This window comes from Heloderma suspectum, chromosome 1 (assembly GCF_057233095.1).
Source record: "Heloderma suspectum isolate Gila_16-S chromosome 1, 16-S_ref, whole genome shotgun sequence".
Lineage (NCBI taxonomy): Eukaryota > Metazoa > Chordata > Lepidosauria > Squamata > Helodermatidae > Heloderma > Heloderma suspectum.
In genome coordinates, this window is record NC_139458.1 from 259,984,320 (window position 1) to 260,009,641 (window position 25,322).

A 25,322-nucleotide genomic window follows, 5' to 3' on the forward strand; every position below is an offset into this window, starting at 1 on the left:
TGCGTCAGAGAGGGTTTAGGAGTAATCCAGTGAGAAGGCAGATTTTAGAGGGATCCTGAAGAGGTGTGAGTGTGGTTTCTCATGTGCTTACAGTGAGGGGGGGGCACATATTATGCATGATGGGTACACAGTGTGAGAGAGCAAGCACATGTGTATATAGCCGGTGATATGGGGTGAGAAAAACAGCTGGGGGGGTGAGGTCTCCGGAAGAAAGAGGGGAGAGAGAAAATGAGTTTGCCTTCTGTGAAACAGGTTTCTGTTGACACAGAAAAATGTGGGTTTAAAGGAGTTGCTTTGTGGGTTGGGGCTCAAACCCCACCTCTGCCTTATGCTGTCTTTTGGTTAAGTTACTTGTCCTTTGTGACTATCCACCCATGGCACCCATTTTGTGGTAGTGCCTAGGACAGTTTCTCAAATTTCCAAATGTGGTCTGACAAATTAGTCTTGATTCAACACATTTTACATTCCCCTCTCAGATTCAATCCTAAGCTTCTCAGCTTCCATATATTTTCTCTTTTGATCTTCCCTTTGCCCTCCCTCCTTCTTCTCTCCCTCTTTCCTTTCCCCCCAGGTTTTGCCCATTTCAGAGCTCCATTTGTGCTACTCTCCTGAATTGTTCACCAGGTCTTCTTCCTCTTTGATCCCCCACCCTTTATTTACCTCTGCATCACTGAGATAACTTCTCTTTGTGAGTCTTCTAAACTCTGCTTGCCTGTTCACTCAAACCTATTTGCTTCCAACTCTTGCTTTCAATTAGGAAGGTATCTTTTTTCCCCAGTTTGATTCTTTGGGCTCAAAGTTGGTTCCAATTCAAAAATGGAAGATAATCATTTTAGCAATGTATTGATGCATGCAGGATCATGCATCTGCCATTGACTCAGATCCTTCAACTTTATGTCAAGACACAATTATACTTTTAGGGAGCAATCCTATCGCCACTGGACAGCAGCTAGATATGCCGTTTTCCAGGAACCAACCTCGGAGCCCGTGCTCCAAGGTCAGTTCCCAGAGAACTGACCTCCCCACACTTCCGGGCTGCCTTGGAGACAGCACAGAGCAGCCCCATCCTCGCAAGAGGAGCGCGGAGCGGCTGGAAAGGGGTGTGGCTAGGGGTGTTACAGGGCGGGTATAGCTGCGTGTACGACACATCCAATGTATCATACAGTAGCCTCCTTCCCCACTCCACCTTACCGCGGCTACACAGCTGCAATCAGCTGTCTAGCCAAAAAAGCAGGGAAGGAGAAGCACCAAGGGAATGATCCCCTCCGTGCTTCTCCTGTCCTGCTCTGGATAGGCAGTCACATCTGAGTTCGGAGGCGGCCACCTTCTCAATAGGATTGCGCCCTTATACTCATTTACTCCAAAGAACCAGTGCATATTTGGAACAGGGATGCTGAAACCTGCTCAAAACTATACAAGAAACACAAGAAACATCTTATTTCAGCTATTCAGAAGTAGAACAGTCCATTCAATTTGTACTGTTTAATAGTGTTTCCATCTGGCTAGAAATATGGACAATGAAATTTAGAATTTTTTTTATTAAGCACATTCCACAGTACAAAGCCTTATATCATGAACAATATCTGTACAATTCAACAGTTGTCCAATAAGCTGTTCATACACAAACTTTCCAAACAGGTAACTGGCAAACATAATTACAAGTTAGAATAAGACTATCCCAGTGCTTTGAAACATTAATCTAGCAGTAACATACAGCTGCTCAGTTATGATTAGCGAAACAAAGTCCAGAGTACAGCCAGTACTATCATTAATCCCAAGAGCCAAGTTCCTTGGGTGCCAGTCACAAACTCCACGGCTATGTTACACCAAGCACAATCAAAAGTAGTTTAGGCTGCATCTTCAAATACCATTATTTTCCATGGAAAAACATAAATTTAATCTTACACATGCATTAAAAAAGGATAGTTCTCCATAAATACCCATGTCTTCAGGACTGCAATAGAAAGTCTTTCATATTACAGCTATTCGATGACACAGGGGGTGGGGTGGGGTGGGGTGGGGGGAAGTAATCCACTTCCAGAACTGTCAACAGTATTAAAAACTGAGAACATGGGAATGTGTCCTCGTATGGATTTTGTGAGATTTGATAATATCCATGTCATAAGTCTTATTTTTGCAGAGTTCATTCAGAAGGGGAATTTATGAGCTCAAAACAGTAGATTTGTAACTGGTAGAAAGGCAGAGAGTGGAATACCAGAAGCAGCTCAAGTTGCGCCTTTTTCACATCTGATGTGTGCTTTATTTTTAATTTGACTGACAAGCTGGCAGGTGTGCGAGTGAAAAATCCAGCCATAGCTGTTCCACTAAATAAGCAATATTCATTCATTGGTCATTTAAATTGGTTATCAACATTCCTTGACCCCTCAACCAAAAGGGGGGAGGGAGGGGAGAGAGAGAGAAATAAATCGGGAGTGGCAGCAAAGGAAAACAAATACAAAGCCATATGACTAAGGAATGACCGTGTCCATATCCATGCCAACTACAGCTCCTAGACCAATCAGTATTATATTTCATTAGTTAATAATTTCTAAAATGAGCATTAGAAAAAGCCACTAAACCATGTTGTCCAGCAATAACTTAAAAGATACACAGGCAGCATGTCTAGAGAGTATGCTTTCATATAGGGAAAGATATGACTAATAGCCACGGCCAGTCATACTTTTAAAGAGAGAACAAGTTCCAATGATGTGTGCCATTAACTGCTAGGTTTCTCAGAATAAATGGTAAGGAACAGCAATCTTCTCCTACAAGGTCACAATGGAATCACAATTCATCTTCAGTTCAGCATACAAGCATGGTAATCGAGGACTATTTGAATGGATTTTAAAAGATGCTACTAATATCTGCAACTTTGGCCAATGGCTTCAGATGTTTTGCAAACATTGCAGCAATGGGGGTGGGGGTAGAATTTAACTTTTTTTTAAAGAGAAGTTTTAGACGTTAACATTAAGATAATGCATCCCATTTTTTTTAAAGGAAAAAATCCTAATGAATACCAAAATCCTCCTTTTCTCAGAAATATTTCTAAAGTAATACATCCCAACCCCATCTGGTGCCAGTAGTAAGAATGCCTGGATGCTTAAAATCTTATGCCTTGGCATCTGTATACAGTATCAGGAGACCCTGACTCCCAGCACTTGGAGGTTACAATGTTTATGTACATTATATCTACATGCTTATACAGTTACAGTATTGGAAATAATGAGGCAAGCACACATGAAGGATCCAACTATACCAAACATTAGGAGGAGGAAGAGGACGGCTGTGGTACAGAGCACAATTAAAAGAAGAAAAAAACAGTGCTGTACACCTAGTTTAGATAATCTAGCCCAATTTACAATCTTTAAATTAAAGCAAATTACTGGTGCAGAAATAAGTAAACTATCATCCAAAATATTACTGATCCATTCAGAAATATTTCTACCAGTCCAATTGATACTCCTAGCAAACAGAACAGGATCCGCATCAGTCATGAAATGTAAAGTCTACGGGAGGATGATGACTTTGAAAGCAAAGCCCTGTACATTCTGTGTATGTGTTTGGCACCCACATTTCACTGAGAATGTTTTTCTTCTTCAGAGTCAGATAAAAGTGCAAAGCAAATATAAATTAGGTCAAGTCCTTCCTTGACATCTGATTTACTCCTGGAAAAACAAGCCATCAGTTCAGTGTATATGGGCAATTTACTCATGAAGCTTTGGGTCTTGCATTGCGGTGAAGGACAGACTGAATTTCTTCTACCTGGACTCGGTGAATTCCTAGTCAATTCCTTAGAGACCACTGAGTGAAGGAGGACTGGAAAAGGTAAGTTTAGATATAGAATTGTGCTGCTTTGCATCTACACAGCACCTAGAACCACTTCTGACTTTAGCTCTGGCTAATGTCTTCAGGTGTGTAGTCGCCAAATGTCCAGTAGTTCAAAGACTGTGGAATCCTACAAAACAGAAAATGACAAGCTTGGATTAATTTCAACCATGCCCTATTACTGTCAGATATGGGACACACATCTACAAATGCCAATAGCCAAAGTTCCTATTCAAGGCCTTCTCTGTGGCTGTGCCCAGGGTGCAGTACTCCCTGCCCTGGGAGATCAGTCTGACATCCTCTTTAGTGGCCTTCAATGCCTTTTAAAGACATATTTATTTTGACAAGTCTCTTTAAATCAGCCAGATAGATTGGGGATTTGATTTGCCATTCTGTTGCTTCGAACTGATATATTCTGTGACTGGGTGAAATTTTTATTTGATATTGTTAGGTGTTACAGGTATCCTCTGAAAGGTGGGGTTATAAACTCACTAAAAACAACCAAATACCTAATGGGAAAGAAAAGGTATGACACTTTCTGTTCAGAGTTGGTAGAACAAGATTTTCCTAACACAGATGAAATTTCTATTACACCAGCCTTGTATTTAACAAATTGCCTGGTCGCCATAGGTGACAAGGAATTCCATGCAAGCGAATAAGCAATCTGGCAGAGGGGTGGAGGCAGATCTCTCCGTCTGTCCTCTGTCAGTCTGCTTTGTTTCTGTGCTGGCCATGGAGGAAGGGAAGGCTGTTCCTCAGCTCTGTCCATCCTCTGCCAGCCTGCTTGGTAGAGGGCCATTTTTACAACCAGTCCGCTAAGATGCTAGCACCCGGCATTTCTGCTTCCCCTCCCTCAAGCCCAGTATGCAAATACAGGATGCTAGCCTCTGAGCAAGTTGTTTTTTTACAGCCTACAAACTTTTGTGGGCTTATTTGCAGGGGCTGCATTGTACCATACACAAACAGCCTTTCCCCTTAACTCTGCAACACAGAGAAAATAACAGTTATAAGCATTTCTGCAGCTATATGCCATGGGTAACAATTGAAATGTATCTTTCACCGAAAGGTCTCAATCTTCAATCTGCCCCTCACATCCACTAATTATCATATCAAGAAAGATTCAACGTATTGGAAGAATGACCTTTTAAAAGAGGACAGAGTAAGTTTGCTTGGCAATATTACACTGTTGTACAAGCATCATGCTTTGCTAGCCCTCTGAAAACTAATACAACGTTCAGCAATTAAGCACAAAATAATTAAATCTAATCTTATATTTCTTTCTCTCTGAGAAGGGGGGGGCGCGCTTTGGTGTTCAATTATGGCCATGGGAGTTTCACTGCTAAGATGTTAAACATTTTTAGTTTTTGCTTAAATGTTTAAATAAAGGATTATATTAGATTATCATATGGTAACAATTTTGATCTTGTTACAATAAAAAAGGAATTCAACAGAAGGCAATAAAGTCTGCTTATAGCCAAAAGTGCCAGGGTTGTCAGAAATGATAGACTTTAAAAGGCATATTCATTTGGGACACTATTAAAAAAAAAAAAGGTGCAGGGTTTGGCTAAAAATTAGAGACCTATGTTATTTGAGTACAGCATATAAAAACAGTTCCTCTATCATTAGTAATATTGACTGTTTTACAACTTTATGAAACAGAGCAACGTTTCTGCCTGTGATTTGGAAAACACTGTAGAATATATACGAGGCTGCCTTATACAGAGTCTGACCACTGCCATCCAGCCCAGCATAATCCATTGGGACTAGCAATAGCTCTCCAAGCTCAGCCTTTCTATGCCACATCCTTTAAGTAAAGATGCCAAGGACTGGAACCTGGGACCGTCTGCTTGCAGAGGATGCTTTTTTACCAGAGGGCTCTGGACTCTGCCAAGTGAGATACACCTAACAGGCCATGTTCAATGACTTCCCTAATATTACCTGCATCTCTCTATGTCAGGGACACACTGCTTTAAAATTCAGACATAAGCCAGGGTTTGGAAAATACCCAAGCCTTGTAGCAGCAAAAACGTATGGCTCTCCATTAAGGATCACCTCCTGTAGCGATTCATCCCCACACCCATTGCAGATCATGCTTCTCAGCTGACTGGTACTCACTGCAAAAGGAAGGGAATAAAAGCCCTTCATTGCTAATTACTCCCTGCCACGAACACACATATCTATCTTGCAACGTATCATCCAAACAGCACATACCTCAATATGGCTAGGGGTGGGGTTACATGAGAAGGGGATGTTATATCCCCTTTCCCTGCAATTACTGTTCTCCCCAAAGAACAGCCTTCCCAACCTGGTGCCTTCCAGATGTTTTCGACCACAACACCCAGCATTCCTGTGTGTTTCTGCTTCTCCTCCTGATGACTGGCCAGGTTGGCTGGACTGGAAGTCCAAAATATCAGGAGGGCACTAGGCTGGGGAAGGCTGCCATAGAGGTATGCCTCTTACTTGAGGCTTATACTGCTTTTTCAGGGGAAGGGGAGGGGAGTGATTATTACTGGAGATATCAACTCTTATGAATTTGTGAGGACATTAAACATTCTATGTCATATACCCTGGGGTTAATTTATTTTACCCCTGGACAGGGCTTATTCACGTTATGCTAGAGGTAGGTTGCAGTTAATATCTGGCCAATTCAGCCACTCTAACTTCTGGTGGATTACTTCTAGACACTATTAAAAGTGCAGTTATCGAAACACCACCCAGAGAGGTCTATACAAAAGTGTCTACAACACATGGCATGTAATTATAGGTGCTGGAAGATTCATAAACTTGTGTATACATAACAGCATCAGTAGGAGCCCATGAAGACCCCACTTGAAATATATCAAGATGCCACTGTGAGAGAGAGTTACTACAACACAAACCTGGAAAATCCAAACATGAGGATTCAAGCCTAACTCCAATATATATTAAAATTAGCCAATTAATTGGTTACAATGTCAAAGCAATTTGCATTTATTCTACTGGAAAACCACATTAAAAGCATTGACATCAATTCATCTTATTGTCAGGGCAACCACTAGGAATCGATGCAGTAACCGGTACAAAAAGGACATACTTAAGATAATTAAGGCTTACCTTGGTGAGTAGTAAATCGCAGAGTGTTATCTGGAGATGTAAGTGTATGTTCTGGATGGAGAGCGTGTCTCATTTTGTGCATTGGGGGGCACGTTTAAAAAATCCCAAATCAAAATGGTATCATCATGGGAACTACTAATGATCTGAAATTCATCAAACTGGAGTCTAAACACACGACCTGAGTGTTCCTTAAAAAGATGGCAAAGGTTTATAGTTAGTGGGGCAGATGACTCCTTTCACCAGGTGCATACTTGCATTCAGATATTCATTTCTACACAGAGTTGGAGAGAAGTCATGGATTTAGGAGTGGCTTCACAGTTTACATGTCAACAGTGGCTGCTGCAGGCACGCAGGTTTTTCCCCACCGCAAACATGTTTGTAAAGTGGAGACGACAGGTGTGCACCCTTATACATGGAGCTGCTCCAAGTCCATCCCAGGCTTGGGTATACTGATCTGAAGTAGGCCCCAACAATGTTCTGCTTATGGGACTGACAAGACACATCTGAGCCCCAGACACTAGGGCTCTTGAATACATAGAGGCAAACCTAGAAAGACCATCTCTAAGAATTAAAGGGGCCACTCAGAATCCCTAACCCTCTTGGCCTGTTTCCAGAACTGCAAAGCAGCATGTCAGAAACAAACTCTGTAGTGTAGAGTCATTCGTTACTGTAAGAAATGTAAAGACGAGTGTCCTAGATAAACAGATGCCTTCTTGAAGATACAAATATTTTGGAAACCCAGAGACAAAGGACTCAATTTAGAATAACCTATACAATCAGATATTTCAGTGCATCAGGTTGTATCCAGTGTTAGCCCTACTTAGACTTTGTTGTTTATTCAGTCAGTCGCTTCCGACTCTTCGTGACTTCATGGACCAGCCCACGCCGTCGGCTGTCGCCACCCCCAGCTCCCCCAAGGTCGAGCCCGTCACCTCCAGAATATCATCCATCCATCTTGCCCTTGGTCGGCCCCTCTTCCTTTGGCCTTCCACTAGACCCATTGAAATGAATGGGACTTAAGATGGACTAATATTGGATACAGCCCATTAAAAATAAAATAAGAGTGAAACCCATTTGAAAGTGTGCTGCATAAAAAAAATAGCAATCTATGGAGTTCAGCGTTTGAAAACTGTTTTCCTATTGGCAAAATAGGAAAATAAAAGGGATTATCAGGATACACGTTATATGACTGGATTAAGTATGGGTAGCTTTTGCCTCCCACCTTCCCACTGTGAATGGCTCTTGCCACCAAAGACACCCAATTTGTGGAAAGATGCTATCACTAAATACCTACGTGCTCGGCGGCAGCAGCTTTGAAGCACAGTGCTGGCTAGGAGGTCAAGCAGAAATGGAGAGAGGAGAGGACAAGGCCAAAGATGCTGCTGTTGCATAGTTCTGAAGCCTACCTAGGTCCACTATGTCTGGGAACACGTTTCCCCAGGAAGGACTCTGATGTCTCAGAGGTTCCTGCCTGTCCGGGAATACTTTGGGGAGAAGGAAGACTCTCTGTGGCTCTTAAGAGACGATACCTGAAGGATCGTCTCCTCCTGCCCGAACCCTAAGATCATCCTCAGCAGTCCTTCTCCAGGAGCTCCCAACAAAGCTGGGGTGGCTACTAAGAACAGGGCCTTTTCTGTTGTGGCACCCCGGTTGTGGACTGGGCTTCCCAAAGAGGCTCGCCTGGCACCTACGTAGTGCTCTTTTCAGTGTCAAGTGAAGACCTTCTTATTTTCCTAGCATTTTACTCTTTCAGTTTCTGTTTTAAATCTCTGTTACTGTATTTTAAATCTTTGCCCTGCCTTCTAGGTTTTATTTTGGTGTTTATTTTATACTGTAGTTTTAAACTTTTATATTGTATTTTATCATTATATTGTATTTTATCTTTAAACTTTTATATTGTATTTTATAGTTTTAATTGTTGTGAACTGCCCAGACAGCTTCAATTGTTGGACAATATAGAAATGTAATAAATAAATAAAATAATAAAATACAGCCGATGCAGCAATGTAATGAATACAACCAGAAATCAAAGCCATGTTCAGAAACACAAATAGGAATTTATGTAGTGACTCACTTTACATTTTGTACACAAGCAGGCAGAATTAGGGATGTTAAAGAGGGAAATGTGGAACATTTTCTAAAAACCAAGAGGGGCAGTATATAGATTATTATTCAGAGGACAGAATGGCTAGAGTAATCTACCACACCAGTGATGTCTCAGGGCGTTTTAAAACTGATCAGGAGGACTTGAACACACGCACTCTAAATCTTTGCTTTCAGATCTTATTGCACCAGTTTTAAAAAGCACAGAATTTCCACTCTATTACAAGACAATAGATTTGCAAAGAAATTCAGTATGATTAAAAAGTACTACTGTTGAATAACTTTACAAATATATCAATAGCCATCCCAGCAGGCTACACTGAGGGAGGTGAAAGTGGGAAGCAGGGCCATTCCACCAGCTCTGCTGAAGAAAGACTTAAATCTCTCCCCCCCACCCCCACCCCCCAGCCTCTTCCCTCTCCATTCATTTTTCCTTATAAGTCATGTCTTTTTAGATAGACAGGGACTGTCTCGTTTTACTGATTATATGTATGTCGCTCTGGGAGCCTTTATGGCAGAGCAGCAGAATAAAAATACTTTAAATAAATAAATACATAAATATCTACATACCACCAGTGTACGTAAGCATAGTGTACTTGCTGGGGCACGAGGGTCAAGAGCAGCTTGCAAGTCCCAAACTTTGATTTTGCTAGGAAGTAAGGAGAGAAAGTTGATAAGAGCATTGACACACATGCAAGGCTTATGCACCACACAAAACCAACCTCAGAAATAGAGTACAACTTGCTTTAAAGCACATACCCATCATAGGCTCCGCTTACAATCCTCTTGTTATCAAATCGGATGCATCTAACCAGTTCTTCGTGGCCTTCTAGCACTCTTAAACAGGCCCCACATTCGATATCCCAAAGCCTTAAAAGAAAGATCACATGTAGCTGTTTAAAACCACGCATCCCCTCTTCTATACATTGCCATTCCCATCTAAACACAACTGGTTGTTTTCAGAGAAGTCTACACTCAACCCAAAGTTGTCTGTGGAATCCCCCAGGGCCGTTCTGTGCAGATCCCCTGGAAGCATGCTTGCCTCTGCCGCAGTACGTTCAGAGTCAGACTGCAGGAATGGTTCGTTTGATTACTTGGCTCAAAAGAATTTGATGAATCAAGGACAGTTTGCAGTCTTCAGACCATTTTCCAACATTGGCAAACAAACATCCATATAGCCTTGCCAGCAGTTATTTCAGGGGTGTAACTCTCCTCTCTGCCCCGGTCGCTTTTGCTCCTTCCCTTCTCTCCGCTCCTAGCTGATGCTGCATGTGCTTCCCTGAGCACTGTGCCCCAGGGTGCAAGATCCCCTACGTCTCTCCCAGCCCTGAGAGGTCAGCTGGATGCGTGCAACAGGTTGCTTCCTCTTCTAGAAGACAGCCAGAGGAAGAGTGCACTTGGCCTGCCAGGGTTCAGCTGGAGCCAATTGCTCTTTGGACCAGGTGAGTGAGCTTGCAACAAATAGCCATATAAGAAAGCCATATATATTAGATGTCTGTACATCTGGGTTGGGGGGGAAATGAACTTGATCCCAGCCTTTATAGGGATCTTCAGGTCAAAAGTTCTCTTAACACCAGAATTCATACAATTAATTTGTAGTCATCAGTATTATTTTAGAAAACTAGATTTATACCCTGGGTTTTTTTACTATAAGATCCATCATTACTCATTTATTTTATGAACTACAAGGTTGCTTCGGTGGACAATGGAGCTTTGCTTGCTTCAAGTGGCTTGGCTCCTGTCAGCTTGTTTCACCATGACCCCCCTCCCTGGTAGACCATAACCACTACAGCGCACGTAACCACAGGTGTGGAAGGTCAAGGGGAAAGCCAAGGCCCCATCCTGAGCAGCTGGCAGACCAGCTACCCTTCAGAGTTTAAAGCTAAAATCATCCTGGCATTTTGGCCCCACCCCTTTTGTCTTCAGCCCCATCCACCACTGGAACGCGGCCCTGGAAACCTTGTCTGAAATGGAATTCAGCCCTCGGGCTGAAAGAGGTTCGACACTCCTGGCTTAGGGGAAGGGAATGCGTGTTCCTGGGGATCTTCCTTCCCAAAGGGCTAGGACAAGTGCATTCATAGCTGTCCATAAAGGAACTTCAGGGAAGATCGTGGAAGCAAAGGGAGGCACACTACTTGGGAGTGGGGGAAGAGATGACCTTGGGAGGGTGGAAGGCTTTCTTGATCCTCACAACACGTGGAGCATACTTCCATTTATGTCAATACCTTTTCCCTAATACAAGTGAGTCTGCTACCTACCTAATGGTATTGTCTGATGATCCACTCACAACGAGTCGATCCCTGTACTGAAGGCAGGCAATACCCCGCTTGTGCCCGTTAAGAGTGCGAACAAATTCACATGTGCTTGTGCTCCAGACCTGTGGGGAAAATATTTAGCTACAATATATACGTGGGAAATGTGAATATTTTGAAATTCTGCCTTTTGGCTAAAACATGGCTCAGCAGTATTATGAAACACAATATAAATGCTACTGAAGACAAAAAGAGTTTTCATTGCAGAAGGCGACTTCTAACTGCATGGGATGTGTTCCAAGGAGCAAGCCACAAAGTTGTCACATTCAGTATAGCATTTAAGAAGCTGACAGAGGTCAGCATTAGCTCAGAGTATGCACTGAGGTGTTCTCAGCGTTACATGAGCAGAGGGCCCGCTTGTACAACAGGGCTTTCCCACTCCCAGTGCAGTTCCTTTCGCACCCCCCACCCCACCCCCAGCTTCCACTGAGCACCAGGGCTCAAGGGAGTCCGGGGTGGCACAGCGGGAGGGGGAAATCAGTGAAAACTGGATGGAGAGGCAGATTGCCTGACCAGGGAATTGCTTGTGCAAGCCGCCTCTGCCCAATTTTCGGCTATCGCCTCCCCGCAACTGCCCCAATTGCAGCTCCTCCATGTCACATACCTGTCTTTCCTAAGGGTCCCCCCACCCTCAAGCTTTTCAGGGAGCTGCAGTGGGGAGGAGGGAGGCAAGGAAGTGCCCTTGTGTGAGCATCCTTGACCTAACCCTGGTTTGGAAAGCCCTGTTGCAGGAGTAGACTTCTGTTCACTGATATATTTAAAAGTTGTAATCACAAAGTATCTCATAGGTGATTTACCGTATCAGAAGGCAGTATTTGGGGGCAGAACTGCTTTTGGCACATGCTCAGCAGCTCTCTTTCTGGAGGAAGCACCTAAACATGGCCTTTGTGCGCAGCATTTAATTCCTCAAAAGGGAACAACATTTCACATTGCTGCTGAGGAAAGAAGCTGGGAAAAGGCAACTCCATGTATGTTTCATGCCTAGAAGGAGAGTACCAACTGAAATGGTAAAAATGGCATTGGGGGGGGTGGGACGGTGGTGGTGGGGAAAAGCTGTTTTACTTAGCTGCTTTCAAGAGCTAATCAGAGTTTACATGGATCGATCAGGGCCATTAACCCCATGACCATAGTGTGACAGAAGCCACAAACAGAAGTACGAAAGGGTTTAAGTACAAAAGCTTAAACTCTTTTGTACTTCTAAGCATCTGCACAATGATGCTTTAAAAAGCAGAACCTATGCCCCCCCAGACGTTGCTGGACTCCAACTCCCACCAGCCCCAGCCAGCATGGTCAAAGGTCAGGGATGATGGGAGTTGTGATCTGAGAGCATATAGCGGGCCACAGGTTCCTCACTCCTGCTTTACATGAACACTAAGCACATAGCCACAGCATATCCTTAGAAATTACTCCAAAGGGGATTTGGTCATCACCATCCCAGACACACCAACTCACTTTAATGGTCCTATCACCAGAAGCGGATACAATGTACTTGTCATCAAAGTCAACCACATTTACAGCAGCCCGATGGCCAACTAATACACGGCGCAGCGTGATGTCAGTTGGGGAGGCCATATCCCAGACAGCGATTGATCTGTCCTTGGAACACGTTACCATCAAGCCATTACTGAAACGCAAGTGAAGCACTGCCTCATTGTGATGAATCAGTGTGTTCAGGACTTCGCCTGTGTTCACATCCCAAACTCTGCAATAATAATAATAATAATAATAATAATAATAATAATTATCAAATGATACGAAACCAACTGTTAGTCCCCCAGGAGAAAAAGCTCTCAGCTATTTCAAACTCTAGACTGCTATGCTCACACAATTTCTGAAAACATAGTTTGTGATACAGAACAGTTAAATCAGATGTTAGCTGTGGTGGGAACAACATGCTTGCAAAATCACCTTATGGTCAGGGTTTTTACCTTGAAAAGCAGACTATAAATCAGCCTTCTCACCCTGGCAACCCCCAGATGTGTTGGACTACAAGTCCCATAATCCCCAGCCAGCTGTGTTTATGGGAGTTGTAGTCCAACACATCTGGAGGGTGTCAGGTTGGGGAAGGCTGCTGTAATTCCATTTAAAGAATAAAAACTTTCCTCCCATCTCCATACCCAGGGATATGCACCATCAATTTCAGGGATAAGCGCCATGCATTGTACTACACAGTTAGAGGCAGGTCTGGAAAGCAATGCTGTTGTCAAACAGCTGCAGAGTGGCAGGGGGAGGGGAGTGAATTGCCACAGAAAAGTGGCAGGTGGGAGAGGATGCTTAACCCTTCCCCTGCCTACTGCTTTTCTCCCGAAACTGTCTTCTCACAGCTATGTCACCCTCCCCAAATTCCAGATATGTTTGCCATGTTATGGAGAAACATTACTGAAAGAGGAGGGCAGGGGAGGGTGAAGTATCTTTGCCCTGCCTCTCCACTGCAAATCACCCCCATCCCAAGTACTTTCTAGCTGCTGGGTAGAGATCCAGGTCCCCGTCCCCCCGCCCCCGTGCTTGCAAATGTAATGACAGAAGCCACAAAACAGTATTTAATTAAATACTGAAGTGTTAGTAGGTGTAAGACTAGCCAGTACCAGAAATGCCAGAGAGTATGTGGGCAACCCTGCATTTCCTTTACCCCAGTCCTCTTTTTGCCATATTTGTAACTATAAGAATGCTCACCTCACAGTGGAGTCAGATGATCCAGTTACAATGACTCTTTCATCATACTGCAGACAGAGAACGGAGCCAGTATGTCCTGTTAATATTTTCAAACATTCCAATCCATTTTTATCCCAAATCTGCCAAACAGAAACCCAGGTGAGTTACTTAAATGCAGAATCAGTTTCTTGCTCTAGCTGTAAAGTCATGGCAAAGTGAGCCTGCAGTCCATTCTACCAGAAGACACAGATTGTTCCATTTGTTTCTGCACCTTATGTGTTTTGGGAAGAGTAGGAACATATTATGTGACTGAGTACCTGAATTACACTGTAGAGCAGAAGCCAGGACTGGGGGAGAGTCCAAAAATCCAAAAATCATGAAATCCAGGGAAACAAGGTTTGACACTTGATTTGGAAAAAAAAAATGTGACTGGCTAGATTCCTCAATGTCATTTCAACATTTGAAAGAGCTTTTTTTTTTTTTTTTTTAAGCTCTCATGGTTGCAAATAATCTTGAAAACGTATCTCCCCCTTCCCAGTTTTTCCATCAGAAAACTTAAGGAAATGAGTGGGTTGTAAGGATGGAGTATTTTGTCTTGATTTTTTTTTAAAAAAAACTTCTGTTAATATATATTGCATTTATTAGTGTTAAGTTTTAAGGTGTTTTAATACTGACCCAGTTTGCACGTCACAGTGGCAATTCCTGGGTTGTTTAACTTACGAATTGCAGTGATAAGCAGGGCATGCTCATCATGTGCTTGTCACTTCTGCTTTTCATCAACAACCCAGGAATGCACTGTTCCTCGGTTGTTTGGTGATGTACAAACCCAGAAACTCTGCGTTGTTTATGGGTTAAACAACCCAGAATTAACCCAGCAACAAACCAGGGGTGATCCTTAGGTTAACTCTGGGTTGTTTAATACCTAAACAACTCAGAATTCCAGGTTTGGATGTCACGGAATTGAAAATGGAAATGGTTCGTGCACTCCGCTCATCACCACAATTCCTGGATTAAACAACCCAGGAACTGCCACCATGACATGCAAACTGGGTCAATGTGTTAGCTGGCTTGGGTAATTTGTTTTTAAATGGAAAGGTAGGATACAAATGCTTCAGTAATTAAACATACCTCTGGTATACACCAGAAGTTTATTAAATTATGTCCTTTTTTCAGATCATCTCCTTTTTATCCTGAAAAGCAGAGCACAGCAGAGGTTCAATGGATGGCATGTTGTATTCTAGACTATTAGCAAGGGTTTGAGTCTTCCTCAGCTGCAACCAGGCAGATGGTCTACTATGGTGCAGCAATGGACAAATAATCCCACCAGAACCAAGACAAGACAGGAAAATCTCCCAAAACATAAAAATAAAATACAAGCATCCATGCCAGCACAAAGCCAAACTACACTGACCCTCTGAAAGAAAAAGAGAAGGAAAAAAAGTAGTCAATAAATCCCATTACCTTAATGGAGTTGTCCCTTAGGCCACTGATAATCTTCTCATCATCATACTGTAAGCAGTAAACACCTTTACTATTTTCAGAGCGGCACTGAATTCTTTGCAAGTTGTGCCTTCCACATCGCCAGTTAGATTCTATAGTCTACAAGAGACCAAAAGGGGGTTGGGTGATGTACAATCCGATCACATTTTCTTACCACTGGGGTTTAAGTTAAAAATATGTTAATTCGCTCCCCCAAAGAATATTCCATTGGGCTATAGCAGACGGGAGAGATTGGGAGCAGAGTCATTTCATTGTCTTTGCTAAGAAACCAGCTGGCTCCCCTCTCCCTGTTTCCATTGGAGCCGGTCATTATAAGAACTACTATTGAACTTTAAGAATTGGTGGCTGAATTTTCTTGTTTTTCTCTTCCCTCTCCATCCCCTTTTCCTTTTGTGTCATGTCTTTTTAGATCACATCTAAGCTGCCCTGGGAGACTTTTCGGCTGACGAGCAGGTAAAAATGCTTTAAATCAACAAGGGTTTTTTGTTACGTTCTGTAGAGTTCTGTCATATCAAATAGAAAGACCTGCTTGATTCAATGAACCTAGTATCTTTTTTTGATTTAATTAATTTAGCATTATAACTCCGTGGATCTAGTTTGCCTAGTCATTGCCAAAAAAAAAGGGGGGGGCGCACATGACATCACACAATAATTTCTAAATCAGACTGAAATCAAAACACTAATTTAAGGAAAACTTTCTGCTTTGAGTCTTAGTCTTACCCATCTGAAAAGGACAGGTAAATTTTAAAAAATAAAAATATTATATCAAATGAAAAGGACAGGTAAAAACCAATGGGTTCCATTCAATGTCATGTGATCAGACTTCTCCTTTCTCTCCTCCCCACACCCCCGCAAATCCGCTCCAGAGGGGCTGCAGGAGGGATGGAGAATCAATTCTACCAGCAGTTTCTGTTCTGCTCATTGAGCGACAGGACTGGAACCCAATGTTGTTTGTTTTGTTTTAATTCAAATTAATTAGGTTTTAAAAGAAAATCAATTACACTTACGTTTTTAAAGAACAGCTTGGTATAAAACAAAATCTGAATGTGATACAAACATGCTAAATTATGTACCTCTCAAATATCGATTCATGAACCGCTATAGCACAGACACGGAATTAAAACTTGTTTTATTTGACTTCTAAGGCAAACTGTATACATATGACTAGTGGGATGTTGCAATAAAATGGTGCCCTGGGTCCCTGGGTCTGTGGCCAAGGGGACTGACAAAAGAAGCATCACAGACAGGAGTCCCTGCTCTGTTTTTTAAAAAAGTTTGTTGAACATTTAATGTAACCAGTCTGTACACAACTGAGTGCTGGATTTGGCCTGGGAGGAGGTCTGAGGAAACAATTTCATGTTGTACCTTTGCTACAACATGAACAGTATTGGGGATTTCTGACTAAGGCCAGGCTCGTACAATCAGGGAAGGAATATAAGCCACTGTAGCTTATTTTCCTGCCTCACATGTGCTGGTCGTGCACCACATAATTACCCTCACCAGGCCCGGTTTGTTGTGTTGTCCGAACCCAGCAGGAGCATGTGGCAGAGCTGGGTTACAAACCACCCCACAACCCTAGAACAAGTCATAGGTTGTGGGATGGTTTGTAAACCATGCCTGGAGAGGGTAATTATGGTAATGATGCGTCACGCACCTGGTGGGAAAATAAATTATGCTGGCTTATTTTCCTTTTCCAATCATGCAAACCCAGAGTAAGAGTGCAAAACAGCCTCAACCTCACCTCTGACCTGTCATATTAATGGAGGACTACATTGCAGAGCTTCAAGCAAGTGATCTTGCTCAGTGTCTTGCATGTGAGCATACAGCCAAAGAGAAATCCATTCATTTCACAGTTGTCCTTCTTGTCTGCACAGACGTAACTGTGTCATGCAAGAGCCACATGGGTTGTACGACTAAAAGTTTTGGATTATGCTCTCAGTATGAAAATTTTCAGGGAATGCTGATTAAAATCTTCTTGATTTAACATCAGCCTTCCCCAATCCGATGCCCTCCAGGTGTTTTGGACTTCAACTTCCAGCATTCCTGGCCATTGGCCATTATGGTGGGGGCTGATGGAAGTCCAAACATCAGGTAGGTGCCAGGTTGGGGAAGGTTGGTTTAAATCAATCTACCCTGACAATGGATGGGTTCTAATCCAGAAAGACTAATCCAGAAAGGTTGTATTCAATATATGGACCCAGTTAAGAATTTTAACTGGCCAGTGGTTATGCACATGCGCTTTCAGCTATTTACAGCTCCCTGCATCAGTCAAATGGGCATCACTTGAACTGGTCCAAATATTTTGGAACGTCACTAATCCCTGAGGCATTGCATACAAGAGCCAGTTTCACCAAATAAAACCCTAGTCAAAACAATTCTATTTAAGTGTTTAGAGAGAAACATGCTTTCCATTTGGTGCAATTTTCAGGGTTTTTTTTTTTTTAAGCTCCTTTATAAAGTTACCAGAAGTAAATGCGGGCTGCAAATCAAAGCAACTGGAGTGTGTTATTCAACCCTAGGCCAGAGAGCTGTGAATCAGTAAGATCCATGCAGGTGCACAGTTTTAATTCTAGGAGTAGATGTGATTTCAGACACACATTAATGTGGTGTTGCTACTGTGGGAAAATATTTCATATTTTTGAGAATTTGTAAAATCCCTTTTACTGTGTCAGTTGCCAGTATACTGGGAAAGTCGCCACAATACACAAAAAGTATACAGCTGTACAGAAATTGGCAGGAGTAAAAACATATGAGAGTACAAAGTGGGAGGGGGGAGATTTGAGAGAACTAAATATAGCCAAGTGGGTGGGCATTTGCAAGGACCATCAGTAAAAAGGCCAGTAGAACGCAACCCTTTGCAACCTATACGTGGTAGTTTGTTATGACATTTCTCTCCAGCATGTGCAGACTGGATCCAGATACCAGACCTGAACCTGATGGTTTGACCATCAGGAGCACTGTGGCACTTGTGCACGCCTTCCTTCTTATGTGCCCCCCTCCCTTTTCAGTTTTGGAAATTACTATGGTTAGTATTGTGCCATGTCTGAACCGACAATTTTGCTACTATATCTTGCAAAACAGTCTCTTACCCTGGTTTCATAGTTTCTTTCCCTCAGGCAAGGGAAGCTTTTGTGCAATTTAACAGGATGGGCTTAATTGTGCCCCTTGTGGGACAAGGGATTTGCCACACTTGTCATTCATGCCTTGTTAACTCTCTTGGACTGATTACGTCAATGTCTCCTAAATGGTACTGCCCTTGAAGACTGTTCAGAAACTTCAGCTATTATCAAATCCTAACATAGGAACCTGCCTTATACTGAGTCAGACAACTTGTCCACCTAGCCCAGTATTGTCGATACTGACTGGCAGGATTTCTGCCTCTTCAGATTTCTGGCAGGATTCTTTCCCAGCTCCACCTGGAAATTCCGGGGACTGAACCTGAGACCTTCTGCATCCAAAGCAGGTGCTCTACCACTGAGCTATGGCCCCTGTCTTTTGGCTGGGGCTGGGCATAGTTAGCATATTCTGCCAATTCTTGCAACACTGACTACCAGACAACTAAGTTTGATTCTCATTTTAAGGTGTCTATGAAGGCCTAAATGTCTTGGCCTTAGGGCACATGGTAACCTTCCCCTTTCATTAAGATCCGCAGAAGGACCTTAGTGCTCTACATACCCCCTTTGCTCCATTACTCCATGTTAAAAATGGCAGAATTATATCAAAAGGGGGGGGGAAGTATGAAGAAGCTTGCATTTTTTATACAGGTTGTAGAATCCAGCTTTTCTTGGGGCAGAATTTGGATTGACTGAATACAGATTTTAGTTAATTAATTTTAAGTGTGGGGTGCCCACTGCCCTAGCTGTAGCTATAGAAAATGACCATCTTACTTGGAAGCCCTGTCCAAAACCCTAGGGTTGATCAAGCCTAGGATTGATCAGACTATGTTTATTTCAGTCTTATAATTTACAGCTAGTTGGAACAGCTGCCTTCAGAAGGCTAGACCCACTCCCCTGTGGCAGAGCTGAAGACTGCTGGACAGTTACACTCATGAAGCTTTGTTAAAGATTCTAGACCTAGGTCTAACTCTCATGACCTGGTTCAAACATAACAGCAAATCTTGAGCTAATTAACCCAGGATTTGCCATGAATGAGCGGGAGTGAGTGAGCGTGGTGTCTCCTGCACCCTCCCCATTTCTGCTTTTAATCAACAATCTATGATCAGACAGGTTGTAAGTTGTGATTGTGATGTGCAAATCTGGAGTGCTGGCTTTTTTAGGGGCTAAACAATCCAGAGGTTAACCCATGATTTGTTACTGGGTTAACCACTAGGTTGTTTAGCCCCTAACCATCCCAGCGCTCTGGGTTCACATATCACGCTTCACAACCTTCAACCCAGCCGATCGTAGTTGTTGATTAAAAGTGGAAATGCCGGGAGCACAGGAGGCAGTGTGCCCACTCACTCACCCCGCCAACTTGTGGGTTAAATAACCCACAAATTGGCATTACATGCAAACTGGACCACTGAGGTAGAAAGCCTGGATCTGGGGTGACAATTTCAGTAGAAGTGAGTGTTCACAGGATAGAATTCTCCTTCAAAAAATAAAAAACTCCATCAAGAAAGCATGCATATTAGAAAGAAGGATTCTCGCCTAGGCTTTTCCCTGTGATGCTAGTTTTCTATGTGCAGGGAGGGTTGTTGTTGCTGTCATATGGAAAAACATTCAGTCATGTGTACCCTCACCTGCAGACTGAAGGGGGGATGCAATCCAGATAACAGCATGATCACCTCAATGAGGAATACTAGGCCTTAGAGCAAGGGTGGACCCCCCCGGGCTGAATGGGACCCCCCTTCATGGCCGCTTTTGCGAGCCCCCTGCCCCTGCATTTGCCACTGTGGAGATGGTTGTGCAGGGAACACACACTTCATTTGGAAGCAGAATCACACATCCAGAACCAGGATTCTGCTTGCAAACAATGGGTGTGCTCCCTGCACGCCTTATTTCCTTGCAAAGTCACTGGTTTCTTGTTGTTGCTTTTCTGCCAAAGCAGAAATTTTGGTGGGGTGCAGCCCCCAGTAGGTTCTAGGGAGGGCAATGTGGCCCTGACCCCTGTCTTAGAGTTGCCCTCTCCTGCCTTAGAGCCACTGGCATCAGGCTAGAGTGCAGAATGCACCATCCACCATCCTACATAAAAATCATTGTGCTGTGGAACCTGCCTAAGTGGCTTTCATTCTTCCTTCTAGCCTTAGAGTTACTGACACTTTGGTTGGAACGAGATGGGAATATGCAGACTAGCCTCCATAAGAGGTTGCATGTGTGCAGCTCCATGCGCATGTCGGCTCCCAGGTCTAGACAACTCCACAGCAGCTGCAAGCAGCATCTCCCCATACCAAGGGAACTTTGAGAGTAGGTAGAGCCTTACTCTACCTTACTTAAGGTAAGTAAGCCTTAGAGCCTTACTTAAAAGTGCCCAATTAAGCACTTACAAGGCTGCAAAGTTATTTTAGTCTCCTTAAGAAGTATATTACTGCTATCATTTTCTTTCTAGCACAGCTGGAAATAAATATACCTCTTCCAAAATCAGGAATAGGTTTTCCCCAAAAGTCCACATTGTGCAGTGGCAGGCAGCCTGTTGCCCTCCAGGTGTTTTGGACTACAATTCTTATCAGCCCCAGCCAACAAGGCCAATGGTCAGTGATCATGAGAGCTGTAATCCAAAACATCTAGAGGCCACCAAGAACGTAGTGAGCAATGCTCCTATTTCTCTGGCTCCTGTAATTAACTGTGTTTGAACAGGGGGGAAAAATCATGCTTCATCTTCTTTTCTTTTAAAGGAAGCAAATCAAAACTTTCCCCCTACTTGGGATTGAACAGAGGGAATCCATTTGATGGTCTGGTCTCATTTGTGAACCGCCCAGAGAGCTTTGGCTATTGGGCGGTATAGAAATGAAATAAATAAAAATAAATTTTAAAAAAATCATTCACCTCCCCACCACCCAAAAATCTTTTTTGGGGGGGAGGGGGGAGAAATCTCAAAATATAAGCAGAAAGCATCTGCATAGGTTATGTGCATTGTGGGGGGGGGGTCGGCTAGAGAGATGGAGGAAGCTTTTATTTGTTAAAAGATACGAGAGCAGAAAACAGTGTTTGCAACTGCTCATGAGGAATAAATTATATCTTTACTAATTCTAAAGGAATAACTAAGCAGTTGGCCCAGCATCATGGATAATATGGAAAAAGCCCAGGGATTTGGAGTCGGGGGAACAACAGTACACCTGGCAATTTGCCTATTAACACAGTCTGCTAATAAGAGTCAAATTGTACTACACTATTTTGGGACGGTGTCCAAGCACATGATTAACTGAACCAAGTCAGATTTCCACAAAAACAAGTTTTGCATACCTAAATAATATTTCCTGGGAAGAACCCAAAACTAGTCTTCCCTTTAAGGGAATTCCTAAAACACTTAAATCTGGCAGGTCAGCACAATGGATCCAGGCGGGATCAGACGTTACTGGACCACCCTGAATGAAAGAAAGCCTCTTGTTACACAATTGCCCTCAACCACTTGCCGCTACAGAAGTAGAGAAACAACGTACCTATTTCTAAAAACGTTCTCCCCACCCCCACCCCCACGAATGTTATTCTCTTCCTAGTTTCTTTGAGAAGCTTTAGGCACCAACACTGTGTTCTTACAAGATATTTGCTGGGGAGTAAAGACACACTGATGTAAAGTTGCAAGGCAATGTGCCAGTTCATATGACCTTGGAGCAAGTACCAGCTATAGCAGCATCGATTTTGGCCTCAAATTTAAATGCGACTCAAAAAGGCCAGGTTACATTTGATTTTTACTATCTGTAATTTCTCTCTGCCACTGTGTTTTAGAATTACTTTTTAAATTGTATCAATGCATCAATAGATCTAATACATTACAAGAGCTAATCTGTTTCTCTTCACATTAGTAGCGGGGAAAAAATGCGGCTCAGATCACCTCTTTCCCTGTGTCCCATTAGCAATAGCTGCTGCACAATTGTGTGACGTTTGCTTCCTGGAGATCTGCCAAGCCAAGCCTAATCACCTTTTGGAAAACCACTTCTTTTCGGCTAGCTGATAGTAGCGCATGCAAGGGATGGGAGCTAGGTAAAGTTCTTTTTAGCATTTTTTAAATGTCTGATTTATTTTCTATTACTGTTCTTAAAAGAATGATCTGACTGAAGCCGTTGTGACTGAATGCTGGAATGTCAATATATACAATAAAAACTATTTGTATTAGGTTGTGCTTTAATGGCAAACTTTTAATCAGATATTTCTTACTTATGTACAGTTGTGATGCTCTAAAACCCAGGTATCTTCCAGACAAGCAAGGTATGTTAAATTTTCCACAGGCAGTTTTCTACTGATAGTGATGGGAAAATCAAACATCAGATTGAGCTATGGGCAAACCATACCTCCCCACCTCAAAGCATTGCTCTTCAAAGGATTTTTTTTACCAAATTTTGCAGTGTGTTACAACTTTAATAACAATACACACAAAGATGATAATTTTAATCCCCCCCCCAAATGACAGGTACAATCTTCTAAATTTACTAAATTTTTCATTGGGATTAGGAGATCAAACTCTCTTATCTGCAATTTTCTAAAACTTTGGGTACTTGCCCTTTAAAAATCCAAAATGATCACGGGAAAAATGGACAGTAGCTTGGACTGAGTTTTTAAAAAACACATTATTTCCAAAGGATAATAGAAATGTTTAACCCTTGTGACCCCAAATGAGATCAAAGTAATGCCACCTAATTTCAGAGGGGTAGCCTCTAGCCTGTTGCAGCAAACACAAGGAGAGACTTGTGGCACCTTAAAGGCTAAGAAATGTATTGTAACATAAGATTCAGTAGACTAGAGCCTACTTCATGCATCTGACAAAGCAAACTCTGGGCAAGAAAAGCTTATACCATAATGACCTGGTTCACACATTATGCTAACCCATAGTTTACTTAACCCATGGTTTGTTGCCCTACCCAGGGTTTGTCTGGCGGATGACTGAGCAAACCGTCATTTGTTTTCTCAATTCCTGGGTTGTTTCCCTCATCTCACCCCCTTGCTGTATCCCAAATGCCTTTGTGGCACTGTAGTACTGACATGTAGAGTGGCTGGGTTTTTTTTACCACTCTTGCCTGCCACCTCTGTAGCTTGGCAAAACAACCCATGAACAAACTACAGTTCTGGCTTCATATGTTACAACCACCCAAGGTTTAAACAATCCAGAATTCAAAACCCAACAACAAAACATGGGTTGTTCATGGTTAACAAAGCATTGTTTGTTAGCATGGCTCAGTTCGGACATCACAACAACCCAGAATTCCCCAACTCATGGGTTAATTAAACTATGGGTTAGTGTTATGTGCGGACCAGGTCAATAAGTTTATTATTCTTGTAAGGTGCCAGAAGGCTATTGTTTTCTTCCTTAACCTCCGCTGCTGTATTTCATGGCTGGGATTCCAAACGCATGGGCATGCCAATGGAATTTGTGACTTTTTCCTTTGAACAGCAGATCCCAATACCATATCACAGATTGCTTTTGAAGCTCCCCTCCAATTCACAACAGGTTTGCCATGCAGCACTGTGGGCCCAACAAAGGCTTCCTCGAGCATTTGTCATGTAGGTCTCTGGATCCAGCCCTGTGTGCCCTGCTAAAATGAAGGAATTGACCTTCCCATTATGCTTTTTTTGGTTTTTTTAATTTGAGAGTTTCATCAAAAGGTTATTGAGTCGGATACCAATTAAAGTTAGTGAGAGAAAAGGATACACTGCATATCCAAGGTATCGGGATCTAGATGACCCCAACATGGTGAAAAGTCATTTAATACAATAGCTATGTCAACGCAGCAGTTTAGAAGGAGGAGATATTAATGATTTTTAAAATTCATGCCTCAAGGAAGTTGAAAAGAAGTGCACAACTAAGATATCAGGGATCTTTACAGATTCTTGACACCAACCTTGCATAGTTGTACTCTTGTACTATGAACAATAATATACTTTTATACTTTTTCTATTCAACTGGAATCACTGTAAAAAAATTGCTTCTTAAATTTATAATTTGATTAGGGTCTGACTCCAAGCTCTTTTAACAAGCACAGGAGGACTGAAAAATGTCTCTCCAGAAAATAGAGGCAAGATTGCCACTATGAAACAAATATACAAATGCATGCGCCCAACTGCTAAAGGGGTGCCTCCAAAATCTTCCCTGATAAAATATGGCAAAGTCAAACTATTTGAGGAAAGGGGGGGGGGGTAGGATTTAAAGTTTTTCTCTCCCCATATAGAGAAAAAAGGTTCTGTATACAGAAGCCTGGGAGCATATAATATTGCAACATTACTGGTTGCATTATCTAGTCAATCAACAGCATCTTGTGTTAATGCAGTTTTGTATTACAACACTTCTGGCAAGTAACTACAGCTGGGTAACTGGCCAACAGGAGCAGTTCCCTAGGCTGGAAACATGCATGTTAATGTCCCACCTCACCACTGCAGTTTAAACACATTTTGGGAAGATGGGCAAGAGGTGAAAAACAATAGTCCCCCTCCTCCTCCTCCCATTTTTGCACTCTACTGTGTTTTCACCTTCAGAAAAGCACAAAGGGTCGAGGTAGAACAGACATTCTCATGATTTAAAAATTTAAGACCTGCATACTCTGATCATCAGGATTGAAACAAGGAGTATGAGGGGTCATATTACTATATTCTAAATAGAACCTCGAGGAGAAAGGTGATGCTCAAAACTTTTGTTTTTAATACTTGTATTTATTTGTTTTTAACAGAACCAGATAGTTGGCCCTATTCT

General features: G+C 42.5%; 1 protein-coding gene across 15 annotated transcripts in view; it reads right to left on the reverse strand.

Moving 5' to 3' along the window:
* Window positions 1–1,441: 1,441 nt before the first annotated feature.
* The window catches only part of FBXW11 (F-box and WD repeat domain containing 11), a 99,616-nt gene continuing 75,735 nt past the window's right edge, over window positions 1,442–25,322 (reverse strand). For 14 of the 15 annotated variants that reach the window (XM_084825576.1, XM_084825678.1, XM_084825610.1 and 11 more), the window contains 8 exons: window positions 15,447–15,584; window positions 14,007–14,125; window positions 12,786–13,035; window positions 11,280–11,398; window positions 9,781–9,891; window positions 9,592–9,670; window positions 6,919–7,106; window positions 1,465–3,955 (listed from right to left, as the gene is read on the reverse strand). In XM_084825576.1, the coding sequence (XP_084681702.1) occupies window positions 6,945–7,106; window positions 9,592–9,670; window positions 9,781–9,891; window positions 11,280–11,398; window positions 12,786–13,035; window positions 14,007–14,125; window positions 15,447–15,584 (978 nt within the window). In that variant the 3' untranslated portion in view covers window positions 1,465–3,955; window positions 6,919–6,944. Of the gene's footprint in view, window positions 3,956–6,918; window positions 7,107–9,591; window positions 9,671–9,780; window positions 9,892–11,279; window positions 11,399–12,785; window positions 13,036–14,006; window positions 14,126–15,446; window positions 15,585–25,322 lie in introns of all 15 variants that reach the window. The other variant, XM_084825627.1, reaches the window with a different exon arrangement.